The following is a 13577-nucleotide window of genomic DNA, read 5'->3' as shown; positions in this document are numbered from 1 at the left end:
ACTTCATCAAACTGATTCACGTTTGGATCCAGTTGAGCAAATGAAGGTGAGCTTAGAATGATTTCCAAGAAACTTGGCATTCCTATGAGAAACTAATATTATAACATTATCATAAAATGTTCCAAATCATATGATCACTTCTCTCACCAACATGTCATGATATCTACTGGAGTTATCACAAATCAATGCCATATAATATTCATTTTATTGGATAGACATCAATTTGGAGATTTTTCTTAAATTAATTAATATTTTTTTCAAATATCATTACATCCATCCACGTCAGCCTTAACACGTGGCATGCAATCAGAACTTTTTGCCCATTTAAGTAACACGTGTCGTCCTTGACCCCAAAAAAAAGTAACACGTGTCGTCGTTGCGCTATAGCTCAATCTAAATTCCAACTGCAATCACATCAACCTGACGTGTACGCTTCGATCTTGACCGTTGAATGGTCAAGTTCTCCCCACGGGAAGAAAGAAACATAATAGTGTTCAACGTCACCGACATTTAAAGCGAAGCTTTCTAATACACGCGTGTGCACGTTAAATAACATACTCTCTCTTTGGGTCCGTCGGATTTAATAACACAGTATCCACACCGTAAGATTTACGCTAACGCACACAGTTATAGAATGGGCGCGAGTGCTCCGGATAAAATCTCATTATCTTAATTGAGAAAAAACGGAGATATTTTCAGGCAATTTACTGCACAAGCTGTCAATTGAGAAGCAACAGAAAGAAACCGGTGGCCCTGACGCTTTCGTTTTCGAAGGCTCTGGAAACGATCCTATCTTCAGGGAGGCTATAAATTCGGCTTCCGTTCGAATTCTCTCTATCATCCGTATCGCTTTCTCTCTCATATTCGTCTCTGTCACTCTGTATATCGGTATCTCTCTCTCTCTCTCTCTCACGTACACACACGCACATAGTTTCTAAAGGCGAGCCGGAGCTTTGGATTGTCAATCGGATCCCGCCGTTTGTTATCGGATTCGGATCGGCCACTGCACCGCTTGTCGTTCCCGATTGAAAGTTCGTTATTCTTTAAGAAATTCATATAATTCGTAGTCTGTTTTGATCTGAATGGCTTTAAGTTTGCGTTAATTGTTCAAATCGTAGGTAATTTGGTGCTGCAGTTTTTTTTAATTCTGTGTGTTTGTGTGCTTAAGCGTTAGGTGTGTTTGATATGTTATGGTGTTAATGCTGAGCTTTTGATTTCGCAGTAACGTATTTTCAATGAATTGTGTTTATGCTTCATTTTTCTGTTGCTGTATTGTTCATCATGCATTGCGTGGATTGCTGTGGATTTGATTTGGTGAATGGTTTTATGTTCCATTTTGTGCTGTTTGAATTTGTGTTGTTGGTTTTGTGATGATTTTTGACTGGTTGACTGTGACGAATTTGGTTGTTGCTGCTGCTGCTGATGATGACGATAATCGATATGTTTGGTTTAGCTAATTTTTGAAAGAAATGTGATCCGCCTTGGTTATTTCTTCTCGTAGATAATATTTTCCGTGCATGAAATTTATGTCCAGGATGAAATGCTATGTGAGACCATTGGTTTTCCCTTGGAAAGAAGCCACGTCTAACTTTTTGTTTGTAATTTCTACATTTCGTTTATTTGTGGATGTGATCATCATGAGTATTACAGAGGGAGAGGAGGGAAATAGAAAATGGGTAGCTGTGGAACATGATGCATTTGTTTTGTATCATAGGTGATTCTACTCAACAAGGTTTTTTGTTTCCTCTTTACTGACGGTGCACTTTTTTTGGTTGAGAAACTAGAAACAAAATTAGGGCGGTGAAATCTCTCTATTACTTGCCACTTGATTTCAAGCCAACTGTTGAATAATAACATACCCAAATGGATACGTGATGTGACTGGGTTATAGTAGGTCTTTTTTTATTTGGACGAGGATTTATAGTAATTGGATAGCAAATAGAGTTCATGCTTGTGGCGTGAAATGAATGGCAATTTGGTCCTTTTGTTGTGATTGTTCTATATAAGCTTCTGAAATAGGCGTGTGAAGTTTGTGAGTATTGTCAGCCATCATCCCCTCTTTATGGCCGGTGCATCCCGTTTGGTGTACCTCAGCCTCTTGTTTCTGAAGCAGCCCTTGTTCATCCAGGAAACACCAAGGTCAATGTTGTTGGGCCTTCCTCTGGACCTTGGTTTCAGGTACTGAGCTATAGTAGCTCGTTATAGATAAACCGTTAGGGCCTTTTAAAGTGTAGGGCTTCAGTGTTTTGGGGTGTTAACTACCTGTGCAAGTGGAATATTTAAGGATGCCAGTTATGGATTTCATAATGCAAATGATAAAAGAAAATATTACCTGACATATTTTCTGATATTAATTATCGACTTTTTCAGTTTCTGTTACTGAGGACGGGAAAACATTACAGCTTGTGTTGAGTCTACAGCTTGGTTGCAGCTTGAGCCTTGTGGATCTTTGTTAAATTTAAGGAGACTGCTTTAACAAATTACATAAGATAATTTTCTTTGTTTTTAATTGGGTTGCATTGAAAGATAGGGCAGCATACGGGGGGGCTTATTCCTTTGGGTTTTTCTTTTATTGTTAATATTGAGTTTCGGCAGTATTCTGCAGGGCTGTTGTATCTGTACCAGAGGTGAAATTTCCAACTCCAGAGTGTATATGCTGGTTTATCGGGGTTCTGATTGAGGGGTTTGAATGTCTTTCCGGTAAAAATGGTTCTTCACATCTCCATCCGAAGATGTCAGCGTATATTTCTAGTTAGATCTTGTGGCTCCTCTTTTTTGGCGCCTATATCCGTGTATTACCCCCATAGTGAATATTCCGCACTGAAACTCTTATTGCGGAAACATCATTTTCTGAGTTGTCTCATCTGCCCCCTTGTGCTAATCGGAGCATTTGTCTGCTCCTGGTTATGAGTTTCAATGCTCATACTCCAAGTACATTGTTGTTCATTTCATCCCTAAACCTGTTATTAAGTTGTAAGTAGGTTAGTAGAGACAAGAATGGTGCTCCACTTAGCTGGTTGGGACTTAGCCTTGCATGGGTGCCGTGGTCCTGGAAGGAGAGTTAATTTTCTCTGAAGGAAATCAAGAGATGAAAGTTGTGATTCTTTTTGTAGTTCATAACTCAACTACATAGATGATGAGAGAACTCCACAAGTTTCAAGCAGTGACACTCAAAGTCTGACGGTATAGAATTTTTAAGATTTTGCCTATTGGGTAAGTTCAGTACTCGAAGCAGACATGGTGGATAATTTCCATTTAAGGTAGGCCTGTCCTCTATGGACAACCAACACAACACATTTCTCCATCTCTCACACTCTTTCCCCTATTTTGTTACAAACATTTTAAAACGCATTTGATTGTGTGATATATTGCTTTTACCATAGGTTGGGGTGTCAATTCGTCGTGCCCAGTATAGTTGGATTTGGTTCTGGGACTTCTTCAAGGAATCAAGTGATGCAATGTTATTGCTTACTTTCAACAGATGGAAGCTCTGGAGTTCCCCAGCGCTGCATTGTAGTTATTGTTTGGGATTCTTATAGATCTACTTGTTTTGATGAATCCTCCTCTCGGAGAAATGCTGATTGGAGCTGTTCAACCTTGCTTGGCTTTTGTTGTTGCTGATTTCAAATGTCTGCAGCATTATAGAAGAAAGCAGAGTGTCATGGGGTGTTTGCCTGGCTTGATCGGGTGACTAATATGCCCCTGAGGATTAACCATTGTTGCTAAATATGTTTGTACATGCAGGTGCTTTAGGCCTTCTGCAAGCTTCTAAATATTATCATATCAATTTGGAGATAAGCAACATAGAATGGTTAGACAGAACAAAATGGAGGATGCCCATTTGAATCTATCGTGCATGCTCACTGTAGAATCAAAAGTAGAATCAAAGGATACTGGAAAGGCCACTGAATTGTTGGAGAGAGGACATATGGAGTATGGGTAATGTTCTTATTCATTACTCTGGTGGTTTCCTTCCCTCCCCTGTCACAATAAACATTATGATATTGGTTTCCTTTTCTTCTTCTGCAGATGTCCACACTACAGGCGAAGGTGCCGCATTAGAGCTCCTTGCTGCAATGAGATTTTTGATTGTCGCCATTGTCATAATGAAGCAAAGGTGAGTACTCAATATGTACAATTTCAGAGAATATTCCAGTAGGAATAATTCTGCCTTTCTGATGTTTTTGTTGATAATTCTTTTTTGAGTTGAGCCAACTCATATTGAATTTCATATTGGTGTACAGAACGATATTAATGTCGATCAGAAGCATAGGCATGACATACCACGTCATCAAGTCAAACAGGTAATCATTGTATGAGTTGGTGTATATCTTCTCCTGTCGTTGTTTGAATTTTAATAAGTTAATATATATTGTTCTGCTTCATAGCTGACAAAATACATGCATGTTACTTCAGGTGATATGTTCACTTTGCGGCACTGAGCAAGAGGTGAGTTTTGTTTTATTGGCAGATTTATTTATTTATTTATTTGGATTTTGTATTAAGTCATTAAACTTGTGAGATAGGGTTGTGTTTGACGTCAGTATTCTAGTAATTAATTCGTTAATAATTAGGATATAGTGGATATTGTTGATACATTATGCATTAGCTGAACTTAAGATGTTTTCTCGATTCTATAATTAAGACAAATCTTTATTTCTAAGACTTGCTTGCAATTTTCTGCAGTATCTTATGTTGATTGCTTTCATTACCAGGTTGGACAAGTTTGTGTTAACTGTGGTGTATGCATGGGGAAATACTTCTGTGGGACTTGCAAGCTATTCGATGATGATGTGAGTGCCCGACTTTCTTTAATTCTGTTCTACGTTATATGTCAGGATTTTTATGTGAGTTTGCCCTGGAAGTTCATGATACTTTCTTGCAAGTAACCAGCTTGTGTAGCAAGCTAATCCTATTTGCCTTCTTTGCAGACGTCTAAGAGACAGTACCACTGCAATGGATGTGGAATATGCAGGTAGGATTCTCTTGTCCTTGTTAAGGCTCTGTGCAAAAATGTTTTTAAGTAACACCTAGTATTCCCCTCAATACTCAGTAGAGAAACTCAATATTCTTCCAGGCATCAGTTTTTTCTGGCTCAGCTGTACTTTCTGATCTTTGTTGTGTTTATGTCTTGTTGAGCTTTAATTCTTTAGTGTTTGACTCGATAGTGTGCTTTTTGTGACAGAATCGGAGGGCGTGAGAATTTCTTCCACTGCTACAAGTGTGGTAAGCAATGTGTGCTTGTTTTTCTCCAAAGCAACTAAGCATCCCGTTTATTATATTGTACCATGACTGATGTTATTATCTTCTTGTTAGGCTGCTGCTACTCAATTATGTTGAAAAACAGCCACCCTTGTGTGGAAGGAGCAATGCATCACGACTGCCCTGTTTGCTTTGAGGTAAGACTAGCAGTTTACAAATTCTTACAACAAATATTAGTTTGTTGTTTTCGGGTTATTGATGCCTGTCTTACTGGAGCATAACGTACCTGGTGATCTGCAGTTCTTATTTGAATCAACAAATGATGTTACGGTGATGCTGTGTGGACACACTATTCACAAGGATTGCTTAAAAGAGATGAGGGAGCATTATCAGTAAGTGCCTGGCAGCTATGTGATTTTGATTCCTTTTATTTGGCTAGTTGAGTAGAATTATCTAATTCACTGGTTGATCGTACTTTATGACAGATATGCGTGCCCTCTTTGCTCCAAATCAGTTTGTGATATGTCCAAGGTATGGGAGAAATATGACATGGAGATTGCAGCTACACCAATGCCTGAACCATATAAAAACAAATTGGTACTCTCTCTCTCTCTCTCCTCTCTCTCTACACACTTTCCAAGTGTACAATGTGTGGTTAGAAGTCATTCTTCTTATTTCGTGATTCGCTTCAACAGGTTTGGATCCTCTGCAACGACTGTGGGAAAAGCTCACAAGTGCAGTACCATGTTGTGGCCCAGAAATGCCTGAACTGTAAATCCTACAACACTCGCCAAACGAGAGGCTGAGCTAGTGGCTATGGTTGCATCAGAATTGATCTTGGCTTTGGCTATTATTGTGCAGCTACGTGTGTCACAAGACTCGCAACAATGGGGCTCCGTACACTCTTTTGACCACCTGGCTATATCAGTGGAGGACAAAGGGAATTGTGGTCCTGCGATTGTCTTCTGTTGGAAACCAGTGGCTGAATGCACCGTTGCGATTCGCTTTTTGTTTCTGTGTTTCTTTTCCTCGTCTATTTATTTATTTACTTTCGTATGTATGGTTTCCCCTTGTAATTAAGCCAAGAGTAGCCATGATGATTTCTCGATTTATCATCTGGATGGATGATCTCTTGTTTTCCTCTGTATTCCTTTCTCCTTTGATTCTCGATTGCGTTTGGTTTTTCGAACAGTATCCACCACTCCGGCAAAGGCATTCAAATGGTATCCACTCCTGCTAAGGCACCGCACCTGAGCTTCGGTTCACCTGTTTCTGTGTGGATGTAGGAGTGGGTATTAAGAACGTTGACATGTTTGAGACAAAGTGGAGGGAGTTTGATTCGGAAGCGGCACGAGTTTATGTGGAAAAAGACAATCGTACCCCTTTTTAGGCGCATTTTTATGCATTCAACTCGCACAGCTGGATCATTGACCATGGTTTTCCTATAAACTCATCTTATTCGTGTAGTGGTTATAGGATTTGGAAATTGATGAGGGCGTTGGCCTGCAGGTGTTCCTCACTATGAAGAAGAAGATTGTTATTTGAATTAGAGAAATGAGAGGACAAGAAATAGAGGTGACTGACAGTACAGCATTTTCAGTGAGATTCTGATGAACATTTTCTACTGTAACATTAGGACAATGCATTTCTGCTGGCGCTCGTCTCGCTGCTATTGCTATCTAGCTCAGTTGCTAACTCGAACAAAATAATTTGAAGTCCTAATTAATAAATATCATCCAAATGAAGAGCCTGAAACGAATTATGGAAAATAAATTCTTATCCGTAAAGTTACCAGTTGCTACAAAATGAAATTTGGAGGGAACCAAGGGCCAAATATTCCAAAATGGCCGCAGCCCTTCCTGCCATTCTCTCAAGCCTGTCTCTCTCCACACAAAAACCAACCAAAAATCAAGTCTATAATCAAATTCCAAGAACAAACTGCGTCATCTCCTTGTTGAAATCCTGTTCAAACCTCAGAGAATTTGCACCGATCCATGCCCGTTTGGTCACCACAAACCTCATCCACGACCCCTTCACCGCCAGCCAGGTTCTCTGGTTCTTCATAACCATCAAAGACTTAGATTATGCTCGTCTAGTTTTCAGTCAAACCCATCAGCCAGAGACCATTATTTGGAACACCCTTATGGAAAACAGACTCAAAAATGGTTCTTTTGGAGATGTGCTTTCAACTTACTATAACATGGTCACTCAAGGTGTGCCTCTGGATGCATCTACTTTCCACTTCTTGATTCTTGCTTGTTCTAGACTTTTGGCCTTTCAACAGGGGACTGAGATCCAAGGCCGGATTTTGAAAATTGGGTTGGGGGATAATATGTCTTTGATTAACAATTTGATGGGTTTGTATTCGAAATGTGGGAAATTGGATGAAGTGCGCAAATTGTTTGAGATATTACCTCAGAGAGATGTGATTAGTTGGAACACCATGATATCATGCAATGTCCATAAGGGAATGCTTTACGAGGCTTTGAATATATTTCAGGAAATGCAGGCTGATGAAGAAGTTGAACCAGATGAAATTACGATGCTGAGCTTAGTTTCAGCTTGTACGAAGCTTAGGGATTTGGAAATGGGGGAGAAGTTGCACCAGTATATTGAGGAAAATGAATTGGAGATTGGTGGGAATCTGTTGAATTGTGTGGTGGATATGTATGTCAAGTGTGGGAAAATGAATAAGGCATTTGAGCTTGTGGGTAGATGCAAGCCTGATATTGATGTTGTTTTGGGGACTATTATGGTTGGTGGGTATGTAAAATCTAATGAGATACATTCTGCTAGGTGCCTGTTTGACCAGATGACAGAGAGGAACTTGATTTCATGGATGACGATGATTTCAGGTTATGTTCAAGTAGGTTACTATTATGAAAGTCTGGAGTTATTCAGGCAAATGAGAAAAACATATTTGAGCCTTGATGAGGTTCTTTTGGTCACGGTACTTTCAGCATGTGCTCATGTGGGAGATTTCAAGTTAGGCAAATCCATTCACAGTCTGATTTTCAAATATGGAATGAATGTTGAAGGGTTTCTTGGGAATGCTCTGATAGACTTGTATGCCAAATGTGAAAAACTGGCTGAGGCTTGCTTAGTTTTTGAGCAGTTGCCTTGCAAGAGTGTTGTGTCTTGGAATTCGATGTTGGATGGGTTCTGCAGAAGTGGAGATATTAAGAAGGCTAGACTCTTCTTCAATAAGATTCCTGAGAAGGATGTGATTTCTTGGAACACCATGATCAACTGCTATTCCATATCTCATCGATTCGGAGAAGTGTTTGAGTTATTTCGTGCAATGCAGAGTTCAAATGTTCAGCCGGACAAGATCACATTAGCCAGTGTTCTGTCTTCCTGTGCTAGTGTTGCAGCCCTGAATCATGGCATTTGGGTGCATGTTTACATAAAAAAGAATCATATTGAGTTGGATATTATGTTGGGAACTGCTTTGATTGACATGTACGGAAAGTGTGGAAGCATTGAAGAAGCCTATGAGATATTCTCAGATATGACTGAAAAAAATGAGTTTGTGTGGACTGCTATGATAGCAGCACATGCCATGGAAGGGCAAGCCCAGAAAGCTATTGATCTCTTCTCAGAAATGGAAGCTCTAGCAACAAAGCCAGATCATGTCACTTTCGTAGCTCTTCTATCTGCTTGTAGCCATGGAGGCTTAGTCAATGAAGGGTACACATATTTCAACAAGATGAGTAGTGTCTACAGTATTGTTCCTAAGATCCAGCACTATGGGTGTATGGTTGATCTCCTAGGTCGAGCCGGACGCTTAGACCAGGCAGTGAAGTTTGTTGAAAGCATGCCTATCAAACCAGATATCTCTATATGGAGTTCCTTGTTGAGAGCATGTGGAAGCCATCAGAATCTAGAATTAGCAGAAAAAGTATTTCAACAGCTCATAAAGATAGACCCCCTAAATGATGCTGCTTATGCTCTTATTTCAAATATATATGCAAAAGCTGGTAGGTGGGATGATGTGAGCTGGGCAAGAAAGAAGTTGCATGAACTAGGAGTGAGGAAGCAACCAGGATGTAGTCTAATAGAACAAAATGGAGCTGTGCATGAATTTACAGCTTGGGATTTCTCAAACCCTCAATCTGCTGAAATTTATGCTATGTTGGATGAGATCAAGGGTAGATTGCAAAAACAGGACCTAGTAGAAACATCATCTCATCATAGTGAAAGATTGGCTGTTGCTTTTGGTCTTTTAAACAACCCCCCGAGAACTCCTATCCGTGTAGTTAATAATCTGCAGATTTGTAGGGATTGCCATACAGCCATGAAACTAATATCTCAGGCCTACAACAGAGAAATTGTTATCAGGGATAATTACAGATTCCATCGGTTTGTAGATGGAAATTGCTCTTGTAAAGATTATTGGTGAATTCAGATAATAATTTGCAACCTATGCTCAATAGTTTTTCATCTTCATCCAAACTCAAAAAATTTACAAAATTAATCAAAATGTAAAAGATGACAAGAAGTTGTATATGTAATAGTACTTTATATTCAGTCAAAAACTGGTTCAAGATTACAGCAACTCTGGTCACAACAGAGACTTGAATTAGGGAGCCAAAAAAGTCGGCTTATCACCCTTCTACATGAATTACGAGGAAATAGTACTTTGATGGCATACATCAATGTCTGATTTTATGGAAAGCAAAACTAGTTGAGCTGAAACCAACATCCACCAAGACCATGAAAGCTGAAACACAGTAAACAAACGAGTGAATTTACAAAACGATCATCCATGGCTGCCAAGCGATGCACACAAACAGCTCTTTGTAAACAGATGATCAGCTGCGTCTGCGACGGGCTCATCAATCATGGGCACGGTGGCTGCAGAAGAGAAGTGTCTCTTACTTATCAGCAATGATGCCAGTTTCGAAAAGTTCCTCATCTGACTCAAGAGGTTTCTCAGAAGACTGGTCATTGCATTTTTCCAATTCCTCATCAATTAAAATCTCCTCAGAGCGGCAACTCAAACTGCAAAATGCTTTCTCACCCCTGAAAGAAATTAAATGTTAATAAGTATTTCCAATTCCTCTACAAAATGCTTTGCAGATCATAACAAAGCTAGTAGATATGTCTGTTTCATAAACTGTACCTGTATATGTAGATGTCTTTCCCCTCTTCCAATTTCTTGTTACAATAGTAGCAAAAGCTCAAGAAATTGTTTGAGGGGTACTGGACAAAATTCCCCAAGCTCATGTCTGGGCGGGCAAATCCAATTTCCTTTCCCTCATTCTTACCAAAATTGCTCAAATCATTAGAGTGACATCCCAAAATGCAGTCACCAAAGATATGAGTTTTTTTGGGATTGGCACCATGAGAAATTACACAAGTATAATCCTCAGAAAGCTCAATCTCACTAGCTGAGAGAGACCCAACTAACCCATTGCTAGACCCAATAGATCCAGTATTCATTTGGGTGGCTAAATTTGGGCTCTCTCCAATAAATGGTTGGGTGGTTAAACTTTCCATACAAAAATTTCCAGAAGTGGAGTTAGGGTTAAGGTTGCTTAAACCTGATAGGGTTGAAAATGCCCTACCAGAATCCAATGAACAGGACCGGATTTTTCCAAATGACTCAGGCTCTGTTGGGGATTCTCCAATTTCAAAAAGAACATCAGAACTACCCTTCTCTAGAGGAGATTTGATTTTGGAATAAGGGAAAACTGCATAGTTCTTAGGTAGAGATTTAGGTGAAGCAAAAGAATTGGTATTGGACTGAGAATCTGGGGTTTTAATCCTCATTCCAGGTCCAAAAAGAATGTTCTTACTCTCTGATGAACGAGGGACTTTCCCAGAAAACTTCACATCATCATCAAGAGAATCTATGATGCTTAAGCCTACTTTACTGCTACCCCAGCTCCTCTGCTGCCCATCACTGTTGGACCTTGGGGACCTAAAGGGGTTGCCCAAATTTGAAAACACCCTAAAATCTAGAGGAGAAGTTGGGCTCCTAACTGAATCAGAATCTATTAAACCCTTAGAACTCAACCCCACAAACAGACCAGGAACGCTGAAAAGAGAGTTGCTTTTGGGATTGTGTCCCAAAACCTCAGACCCAGCATCAGCAATTGGCAAATGACCCATTTGGTGTTGATCCTTCTGAATTGACCTGCTTCTCTTCCTCAGCATTTTCTCAACTATCCCCCTTTTGGGAACCAAAAGCCCCCCTTTTCTGTACCAAAATCAACAAGGTTTAAATCAATACATTATTTTACCATATTCAGAAGTTAATAAAGATTCAACAGTTAATAGTCATCAAAAAACGAGTATCATCGGCATAATCCATGAGCTGCATTGAGCAAAAGAAAATATATGAAATATGATCAAACCTCTCAGATACACAGAGAACCTGATGCTTTCAAAGATTGAGATGAAATAAATTTTTGCCTAGTGGTTTTGGATCACCCAAAAAATATATTATAAGATTTTTTCCCTATTTTGGGTCGATTAGAGCATTAAAGGATGTCTGAAATGACAGAGAAATGTCTAATCAAATGTAAGGTCGAAGAAAATAGCTTCCTTGGTAAAAACTAAAATGTAGAGGCAAAGAGGGGTTGAATCCCTGAATATCATTAAAGCATTGGCAAATAAAAAAATAATAAATCAACTTAATAATATACAACAGAGAAAACCCAGATATAAAAATCCCAAGAAAGTACAGAGAAAGCCCTTAAAAGCCGATTAAACATGCATAAGAAGACGATCAATGCCCAAGAACACTAAAAGCTTGAATCTTTTAGCTCAATCCCGCAAAACCCAGAAGAAAAAAAAAGAAGAAGAGAAAAATATAATAAAAGGATGATCCTTGAAGAACCCAACATTGGATTGAAAAAGAACGAGTCACTCAGATAACAATGACATAAAAGAAGAAAAACCCACCTGGGTTCTAGCTCTCTCCTTTCAGCTCTGGAAACTTCAGAGAGATATATGGTTTTCTGAGGGAAAGAAGCCCAAATGTAGTAAAAATAAGAAGTTTTTTTGCTTGTCACAAGCGGTGTCTCTATGTGAAACTTGTTCTGCACTCCTTTCTCTCTCTCTATTTGGTGCCTCAAAATCAGCGAAGCAGTGAGCTTCTGAAATACTCCTCAGTCTCTCTCTCTATGACCTCTATTTCTCTCTCTAGAATAAAACAATGTCTGTATGCAATAATGTATTTTGCCCACAGATATGCATTTGTACGTATTTTACCAACTTTTGCCACTACATACATCCTTTCCTCCTCTTCTATTGCCACCTCATCACCAAGTGGTTTTGGTTTTGGACCACATTCTTTATCAATTTTTGACAGAATCCTCAAAATGCATGTCACAGTAACTTATTGAATTATTTGGAACTCAAAATGCCTCTCAAATCTCAATCTAATCAATAATCAACTTGCATTAAATTTTTGTTAAATTTGCAGCTTTCGTGATTAAGAGCATTTATTATTCTGTTCAAAATCTTAATCCATATCTCGTCCCTTAATATTGTTTAATTAAAGACGCATCTACACTAGATCCTTAATAATGCACTCGCTTCCAAAACAATTTCCTAAGGGCCTATCTTTTTTCGGTAAAATAACAATTACCGACAAAGTTTAATTTTCGTAGTTTTACTTCTCTCTTTTTATGTTATAAAAAGACAATAGAATTTTATTAGATTAATAGGAATAATAATACAAAGGACACATACAATAAAGGAAGCTATTTCAATAACAATGTGACGACAAACATGGATATAACTTCCCTAATTACCTGAGCCATTTGAAAAGCTGAAACGATCTGTAGAGAATCACTCTCGAAAATAACTTTTCTATAACCCCTCTCAACTGCCATAATTTCTCCGAATCTAGTCCAATAACATTAAAAACAAAAACTAATCAATAACCGGTACGACTCTTCTAACTAGCTGACATTTTAGATAAATTAATTTCATCTCAATCGAATTTTACGTGCATAATAATTTAAAATTAAATTTTAAAAATACGATAAAACAAAAGTTAAAATTTGTTATTTTTTTGTAGGAGGAGGTGGGTAAGTTGGTAAGATTTACATCATTACATGTTTCAGAGAGTTACTGAGGTGGTGAAAGTAGAAGTGGGTGTGGGTGGTGGGGGGTGGGGGTGACTTGGCATAATTGGAGGGTAAAGTAGTGGAGAGAGGAGGGTGAAATGGGTCAAAGGGCAATTAAAAAAACAAAGAGGAAATGGTTCAGTACTTTCTTCTTTACCCTTTCTTGCTGAGTCACACAAGACGACAAAAATGACTTGTGACTCGTGGTGCCTTTCTATTATGACTGACTGACAGACCACCACGGCTGTTAACGGGGGCCCGTTTGGCTGATTTGACGGGGTCTTTTTTTAT

The 13577-nt window shown here is 38.9% G+C and overlaps 2 protein-coding genes and 1 pseudogene across 7 annotated transcripts; 2 read left to right on the top strand and 1 right to left on the bottom strand.

The window, feature by feature from the left end:
• Positions 1-727: 727 nt before the first annotated feature.
• LOC110766280 (CHY-type/CTCHY-type/RING-type Zinc finger protein) lies at positions 728-6349 on the top strand. 5 transcript variants are annotated; one of them, XM_021969569.2, is made up of 13 exons: positions 728-1031; positions 2606-3260; positions 3384-3939; positions 4030-4117; positions 4245-4304; positions 4417-4449; positions 4716-4793; positions 4932-4975; positions 5186-5226; positions 5317-5399; positions 5503-5594; positions 5688-5799; positions 5898-6349. In XM_021969569.2, exons 3-13 carry the CDS (start codon positions 3809-3811, stop codon positions 6006-6008), a joined length of 873 nt encoding a protein of 290 aa, XP_021825261.1. In that variant the 5' UTR covers positions 728-1031; positions 2606-3260; positions 3384-3808; the 3' UTR covers positions 6009-6349. The 5 variants fall into 5 exon arrangements, with proteins under 5 accessions (XP_021825261.1, XP_021825260.1, XP_088102844.1 ...); XM_021969568.2 differs by having other exon boundaries at positions 2371-3260; XM_088246718.1 differs by having other exon boundaries at positions 728-2178.
• A 143-nt stretch (positions 6350-6492) lies between these two features.
• On the top strand, positions 6493-9624 carry LOC110766278 (pentatricopeptide repeat-containing protein At3g22690 pseudogene; annotated as a pseudogene).
• Positions 9625-9704: 80 nt separating this feature from the next.
• On the bottom strand, positions 9705-12365 carry LOC110766279 (DUF581 family protein, putative (DUF581)). 2 transcript variants are annotated; one of them, XM_021969566.2, is made up of 3 exons: positions 12115-12365; positions 10328-11407; positions 9705-10227 (listed from the first exon to the last, which is right to left on the bottom strand). In XM_021969566.2, the coding sequence occupies exons 2-3, from the start codon at positions 11362-11364 to the stop codon at positions 10080-10082; spliced, it is 1185 nt and encodes a 394-aa protein (XP_021825258.1). In that variant the 5' UTR covers positions 11365-11407; positions 12115-12365; the 3' UTR covers positions 9705-10079. The 2 variants fall into 2 exon arrangements, with proteins under 2 accessions (XP_021825258.1, XP_088102843.1); XM_088246717.1 differs by lacking the exon at positions 12115-12365 and adding an exon at positions 11565-12098.
• Between the last annotated feature and the right edge of the window lie 1212 nt (positions 12366-13577).

The sequence above is a fragment of the Prunus avium genome, chromosome 1, assembly GCF_965620075.1.
Source record: "Prunus avium chromosome 1, drPruAviu1.hap1.1, whole genome shotgun sequence".
In the NCBI taxonomy this organism is placed as follows: domain Eukaryota; kingdom Viridiplantae; phylum Streptophyta; class Magnoliopsida; order Rosales; family Rosaceae; genus Prunus; species Prunus avium.
This window is presented reverse-complemented; position numbering and strand designations above follow the sequence as displayed.

What these genes read in the sequence shown, in the direction of transcription:
- LOC110766280 (XM_021969570.2), top strand. Translation starts at nt 3,809, where the DNA reads ATGGTTAGACAGAACAAAATGGAGGATGCCCATTTGAATCTATCGTGC. An exon ending in GCAAGCTATTCGATGATGAT is followed by an intron (nt 4,794 to 4,931) that starts GTGAGTGCCCGA and finishes CCTTCTTTGCAG; the next exon opens with ACGTCTAAGAGACAGTACCA. An exon ending in GAGATGAGGGAGCATTATCA is followed by an intron (nt 5,595 to 5,687) that starts GTAAGTGCCTGG and finishes ACTTTATGACAG; the next exon opens with ATATGCGTGCCCTCTTTGCT.
- LOC110766279 (XM_021969566.2), bottom strand. Translation starts at nt 11,364, where the DNA reads ATGCTGAGGAAGAGAAGCAGGTCAATTCAGAAGGATCAACACCAAATG. An exon ending in AAAGACATCTACATATACAG is followed by an intron (nt 10,228 to 10,327) that starts GTACAGTTTATG and finishes AATTTCTTTCAG; the next exon opens with GGGTGAGAAAGCATTTTGCA.